The 7,370-nt window shown below is 34.5% G+C and overlaps 1 protein-coding gene across 2 annotated transcripts in view; it reads right to left on the bottom strand.

Moving 5' to 3' along the window:
* Positions 1-2,177, bottom strand: part of LOC107753515 (uncharacterized) — a 5,410-nt gene extending 3,233 nt beyond the window's left edge. For both annotated transcript variants that reach the window (XM_016569666.1, XM_016569667.1), the window contains exon 1: positions 553-2,177. In XM_016569666.1, the coding sequence (XP_016425152.1) occupies positions 553-2,177 (1,625 nt within the window). The remainder of the gene's footprint in view (positions 1-552) is intronic.
* Between the last annotated feature and the right edge of the window lie 5,193 nt (positions 2,178-7,370).

Raw genomic sequence — 7,370 nt, 5'->3', positions numbered from 1 at the left:
CACCAAGAGATTGTAACACTCCAAAGAGAAAGGAAAAATTTAAATAGCATAATATGACCCCTTTAAGATGTTGACCAGTCAAATTATCAAGTTACGGGATTGACAAAAGTCACAGAAAAGATGAAATTCTGACAAAATACACCAATTCACAGGTATTATTTTTTTAATTGGTTGAGCTAGTCTTGCATTGTTTAGTCAGATGTCTATTTGAATTGCTTCACAAATTATGGCACACACAATATATGTATATTGTGTACTGATATTATGGCACACACAATATCAGTACACAATATACATATATTGTGTACTGATATTGTGTGTACTGATATTATGGCACACACAATATCAGTACACAATATATGTATATTATTAAAACACATCAGAAAATGAGATCTTGATCGTCTTCATGATCCTCACCTTCCACCATCCTCCATCAGAATTTCTTTTTGCTCATTTATTACAGACCAAAAATCATGCTGTTCACAGACTCTACTCTCTGTATTGCCTTTGTCCATTTTATATTGCATGTAATTCATGAATGTTTCTGCTTACCTTTTGTTCCAATCCTCGGCCATAGACTCATTTCCCAAGCACTTTAATTGTTTACCATTAACATTTCCTCTGTATAATTCCTCAATGTAAAACACTTCATTAGCTCTTTCCCTCACAGCAGCTAATACTTTTTCAAGGTCCTCAGGTTGGATGCAAAGTATTACGCTGTCTTTGAAAACTAGAATATCGTGCTGTTTTAAATGTCCAGCTAATGCAGAGCCAAAGCATTTCAGAGCCAGCATAATGAGAACTGGGGTCAAAGGGCAGCCCTGATCCAGCAGTTTGTCTCTCTCAATTGAAACAGCTACAGATTCAGTATCTACTTCTGGTGCATCTCTGAGAAGGTTTTTCACAATGAGAAAATCCTGATACAGATTTGGGTTTGACCGTTTTTGCTTTTCTATTTCATCCTGAATATGAGACAACCTCATCTCAGTGCAGAATGTTTTGGGAGTGATCATGACAGTAGCTGAATCTTTTGGTGCATGATCCTTTGACTGAGACTCCAAGTAATCACCTAGACGTTTTGCCAGAATGGTAGCAATGATGAGGTAATCAACGTTAAAGAAGTGTTGACTATTGTCATGGGGACTTTTCACAGTTTCATTAAAGTGTTTCTCAGAGCAGTTAAATGCACCGCTGTGGATTCTGTCATAGAGCATCTTTATATATTGAATTAGATCCTGAATGTTGTCTTTATAGAAAGAAACTGGGATGCCGTCTGGTCTCGGTGTGTCTGACACTTGAAGAGAATTTACAGCTGAGAAAATGTCAACCTCACTGACTGCCTGTGAGCTTTCTTCACCCAGTGATGAACCCGCCTCATCTGTAAAAAGATGCTGTTTTAGATTCAGCCATTGGAAGATTGTTTTTATCTGGCGATCTTTCTGAAAAGGCATTGCGGGGATGTTGTTGATCTCTAAAGACACAGGCCAATGGTCAGGCCTCTCTGAGTTTCTAATGTCACAACTTCTGACACGCCACATACATTCTTCTGGAACAAAGAAGTAATCCAGTCTGGACACAGGAGAGTCTTTTATGTAGTATGTATAATCCTGCTTAATGGGGTTCTTTCTTCTCCAGACATCAACCAGCTGAAGAGATTTCATGAACTTTTTCACAAATAAGAGCAGTTTACGTTGATTTCCGTTCTTTATCTTCTTGCTAGTATTACATTTTTTGTCAATAAATGGATTAAGAACCGTGTTGAAATCTCCACCGATCACCAGCAGCCCTGTGGTCATTGACTGCAGGTAACTTGAAAGTTTATCAAGGGTTTTTGTGTCTGTGTGATGGTTGTAAACACTAACCAGAGTGTACGGCTGACCTACCAGGTTACATTTCAGCAAAACATACGTTCCACAGTTATCTCTTTCATCACTTATATATTCAAAATCCAGTGTTTTCCTCACTAGTATGGCTGATCCCTTTCGGGACGTATACTTTGTGTAGAAAATATGCCACTTGTTTTTTAGACCTTCTATAATATGTTCATCTCCTACTCCAATGTGTGTCTCTTGTAAGAAAACAACATCAGCATTTTGTAGTTTTTGAAATTTCTGATCTCTTTTTCTTTTAAGTCCGTTAACATTCCAGGTGATGAAGTTTATGGTCTGTGAAGCCATTGACAGATTGACAAAGATCCTCGGTTTAGTAAGTTCCCTGTCAAAACAAAGGGTGATGGAAGGTAGAATTTTTTTGTTTTGAATTGCTGAGACTTTCATGGTATCCTGACAGTAATAGAACAATTTTCTATTTGGCAGACATTTTTATCCAGAGTGATTTAAATTATATTCAAGATTTATAATTTATCTTTTTAATTTCCTAGGAATCGAACGACGCCTCCAGTTTCATTCTATGCTATTTTCCCCTCCTTTAAGTTCTAAAAATATTACTTTCCAAAAAATCACTTTACAATTATTATTATCTAATATATATATATATATATATATATATATATATTGCTTTACTATTGTTGTATTCTTGGGCTAAATATTGTATGTGTTTAGCAGTAATAGACCCTTTTCACATTTCCAGTGTTTTTGGAAGCAGTTTTTGTCATAGTTTGGTAAACTTCTGTAGTGGTGAACAGAAACTACAACAAATATAATTTTTGTGTTCTCATTTGTTCTAATAGTGAAAGAAAAAAAATCAAGATAGTGTTGCTATGAATATCCAAAATAGGAAAAAACATTGAGACATTGATTACAGACAGAAAGATATCAAATTTGCCATGTCACGCATCAGTATTAGGCTAACTAGTTTTCTGTAATTTAATGTAAAGTAATGTAACACGAAGTACTGTCTTATAAATGTACATTTGTCAAGAAATGGGTTCATCTACAACTCGCCTCCAGTGGATGACTGTTATAACATTGCATAAAAAATGACAATATAAAAAAATTTGCTAGGTTTATGTTGCTAAACGTCATCACAGTGAAAAGGGTCTGTGTTCTCTGACACATTTTTCACTGTTTCACATATCACACACACTTATAAACTTTTTTTAAACAAATTTACAGCCTATTATGGGGGAAAAAAAGTTTTCACCAAAAATAAATTAATAAATTAAAATAAATAATCATAATACAACACATAAAATAAATTTTTAGTCAGGCTTTTGTTGTACCCCACATGAGTGTCTTAAAATTCTTGCATCATATAAATTATAACTTGAGAATTGAGGAAAGTGCAGAGGGATAAAAAGCCAAAAAGTTAATGTCAAATACTTGTTGGATAAATTAGACAAGAATAATAATTTCGGTCACACTTTATTTTAAGGTGATAATAATTCTCGCTATTAACAAACCATTAACTATGACTTTTGCCTCAAAAAACTCCTAATTTGCTGCTTATTAGTAGTTAGTAAGGTAGTTGTTAAGTAGAATATGGTCATGCAGAATATGCGCTAATAAACAGCCAATATGTTAATATTAGGCATGCTAATAAGCAACTAGTTAAAAGTGAGAATTGGTCACCATACTAAAGTGTTACCGTAATGTCTATGGAAAGTTTTGAACAATTAAGCTAAAATAAGACAAATATACATTTTGACAAACTAAGTTTTAGAATTTTAGTTAACTTTAAGCACCATAGTAATTTGAAAGAAAAGTTACCTTTTATCTCTGAGGATGCTGTGGAACAGGACACTGCTGTTCAGCTGTCAAGTGTCAGAGTATTTCTGACCTTAAATCAGTTTACTATTTGGGTGTGGACTTCTTGATGTGTTAAACAAAGGGAAAGAGAACATTTCACCTTTGTTGAGTTTATTTGACTTCAGGCAGTACTATATAATTGTAAGATCAGTATAGCTTACACAGATGTATGCAGTATTTATTGATTTGCTTTTTCTTAATTCCATAATATCTAATACATGCTTAATAACAGCTTTTTAAAACTTATTTTCTAGCCTCACTAACTGTGATATGAGACTTTAATCTTTGCGACTTTACAGATCGTCTGTATGCACGGACAGCTTTTAACACTCCAAAGACAAAGGAAAACATGAAATCGCATCATTTTTAAAACTTATTTTCTAGTCTGAGTAACTGTGATATGAGACTTTAATCTTTGCGACTTTACAGATCGTCTGTATGCACGGACAGCTTTTAACACTCCAAAGACAAAGGAAAACATGAAATCGCATCATATGACCCCTTTAAACTAAAAAACACATGAAGTGAAATTGACTGTTCTTTGTAAATCTGTTCACCTTAGGCCAAATGGAGATGTTTGAATATTAGACAATCAAAGATCTTCATTATTGCATGAAAGGCTTCAGGTGTGTTATCATTCAGTTAACTACTGTTACATTTATGAGGAAACTGAGAATGTAGAATATGACCTCTGAATGATATCTTCAGATATATTATATTTACTGATATATTATCAGTAAATAATACTCACATTTATAGAAGTATTACCATTACCGTATCTGGGTGTGTTTTTGATGCACAAGGGTTATTGGGAGTTGTCTCTCACGATAAGCTGTTTCTGTTTGTTACCACCCTCTATTATTTAAATTCATGAAAATTATGAAAGTCCAAAATGTAAGCAAAAGCTGTGATATTTAACCGTTAAATATTAATGTTTGTTCACTAAAGAATATTTAAGATTATTGGCCCATAGATGAGACTCTAATGATTAGATGCACTTAATGCTTAATGATTTTTTATTTTTTACAGTTTTTCCTCATTCACTTTGCCATGTTTTGAAACAGTGCAATCTTCACAGCTGTTTGCTGTGATCAGAACGTCTCTGTTACGAATGTAACCCTCGTTCCCTGAAGGAGGGAACGGAGACATCACGTCGAAAGTACTGAAAGTGAACTGCATGTTTGCTAAATGTAGTAACTCACACAAAATCTTTAATTCATACTTCAGAACTTAGTTATTGTGTCCGAAAATTGGCCAATGCCACCAAAATAAAAACTGTTTTTTGTCATTGTGTGAGCCACACTGGTCAAAATGTTTAGATGTTTCTTCAACTTGAAAACATCTGTTATATATCAAATTTCTTGTTTTGTCTATTTTTTGTTGACATTGACTGCTTTACAAGAATGTAAGACTCATCTAGGTTTTTAAATACAGATTTTGAAATTGCTAGGAAAAGTCAATACTGTAGTAATAAAAAAAAATTGACATTTTGATTTATACACCATATATGCTTCCAAACTTGATTGGTAAGATTGTGATTCTTATTTCATTACAATGGTGGGCTATTTGAAAACTTAACAGACATTGCAAAAATTCCACGTGAGATATTAATAGAATAGCCTATACATGCATGTCTGACAGATTTTGATAACTGAATCACTGGCTCACACGATGAAAGAATGTTTAGAAGTTGTGAAGAGTTTGACAATTTCACTGAGAATTGATAAGTTTTGATAAACAATCTTGCATTTCGTTTTTTTGCACACATGTGCCGAAATACATGGAATTTGCTTAAATCAATAAAAACATATATAAAATCTGATATGAACAAGAAAGTAATTGTTCAGACATCTGAATTAATTGTTTTGAGAAAAACACATAAGCTTTTACATCTTCAGGGAAATCTGTTCCTGCTGGCTGATTTTTATTGTAGAATCATTTTCTCATGTTCAAATGTTTTCCTTTTACTTTAGATGTACTTTGTTCTTATTTCTTGACCTCACCCCAACAGTTTCAAGGTGTGTCCTGTTTACTGTGATTCATTTGTAAATGATGAGGGCAGGGTTGCTTCTGTTGCGTATTTAAAGCCTTTTTATTTTCTCTGTCCTTTGTGTATGAGATTTAACATTAGGTTAAACATTTGTTTCTGTTTTGTCACCACCCTCTATTATTTAAATTCATGAAAATTATGAAAGTCCAAAATGTAAGCAAAAGCTGTGATATTTAACCGTTAAATATTAATGTTTGTTCACTAAAGAATATTTAAGATTATTGGCCCATAGATGAGACTCTAATGATTAGATGCACTTAATGCTTAATGATTTTTTATTTTTTACAGTTTTTCCTCATTCACTTTGCCATGTTTTGAAACAGTGCAATCTTCACAGCTGTTTGCTGTGATCAGAACGTCTCTGTTACGAATGTAACCCTCGTTCCCTGAAGGAGGGAACGGAGACATCACGTCGAAAGTACTGAAAGTGAACTGCATGTTTGCTAAATGTAGTAACTCACACAAAATCTTTAATTCATACTTCAGAACTTAGTTATTGTGTCCGAAAATTGGCCAATGCCACCAAAATAAAAACTGTTTTTTGTCATTGTGTGAGCCACACTGGTCAAAATGTTTAGATGTTTCTTCAACTTGAAAACATCTGTTATATATCAAATTTCTTGTTTTGTCTATTTTTTGTTGACATTGACTGCTTTACAAGAATGTAAGACTCATCTATGTTTTTAAATACAGATTTCAACATTAGGCAAAAATTGCTAGGAAAAGTCAATAATGTAGTAATAAAAAAATGGAAATTTTGATTTATACTCCATGTATGCTTCCAAACTTGATTGGTAAGATTGTGATTCTTATTTCATTACAATGGTGGGCTATTTGAAAACTTAACAGACATTGCAAAAATTCCACGTGAGATATTAATAGAATAGCCACATTCAGTTAAGACGTAGGTGATTTTCGAGCGGCTAGCAATAGCAAGCTACCTTTGAAAGCATCAGATCCTGCCCTCCCTGCCAGTCACTCTCCAAAACCACACCTCCTCAAAAACACGCAAACGTTCAGACTGCACAGGCAGACCAGAGGCTAACCAGCGACACGATGAGAGACGGCGTTGGTGGAGGGTTGAATGCAATGCTGTCAGATTACCTCATGTCTCATCCACAGTGAGAAAACATTACAGTACAAAGCTCCATTATATTAAGTGATTCATTTGTAAATGATGAGGGCAGGGTTGCTTCTGTTGCGTATTTAAAGCCTTTTTATTTTCTCTGTCCTTTGTGTATGAGATTTAACACTAGGTTAAACGTTCAGTTAAGACGTAGGTGATTTTGGAGAGGCTAGCAATAGCAAGCTACCTTTGAAAGCATCAGATCCTGCCCTCCCTGCCAGTCACTCTCCAAAGCCACACCTCCTCAAAAACACACAAACGTTCAGACTGCACAGGCAGACCAGAGGCTAACCAGCGACACGATGAGAGACGGCGTTGGTGGAGGGTTGAATGCAATGCTGTCAGATTACCTCATGTCTCATCCACAGTGAGAAAACATTACAGTACAAAGCTCCATTATATTACAATAATAACGCCTTCCATTCTTGCTCAGTCTGCAATAGCGTAATGGAACACACTAATGATGTATGATGTCTGTGCAAAAAGG

Source organism: Sinocyclocheilus rhinocerous, unplaced genomic scaffold (assembly GCF_001515625.1).
Source record: "Sinocyclocheilus rhinocerous isolate Xijiao unplaced genomic scaffold, SAMN03320098_v1.1 scaffold1433, whole genome shotgun sequence".
NCBI classification, from domain to species: domain Eukaryota; kingdom Metazoa; phylum Chordata; class Actinopteri; order Cypriniformes; family Cyprinidae; genus Sinocyclocheilus; species Sinocyclocheilus rhinocerous.
The sequence above is the reverse complement of the archived record's forward strand: the minus strand, read 5'-3'. Positions and strand labels throughout refer to the sequence as shown.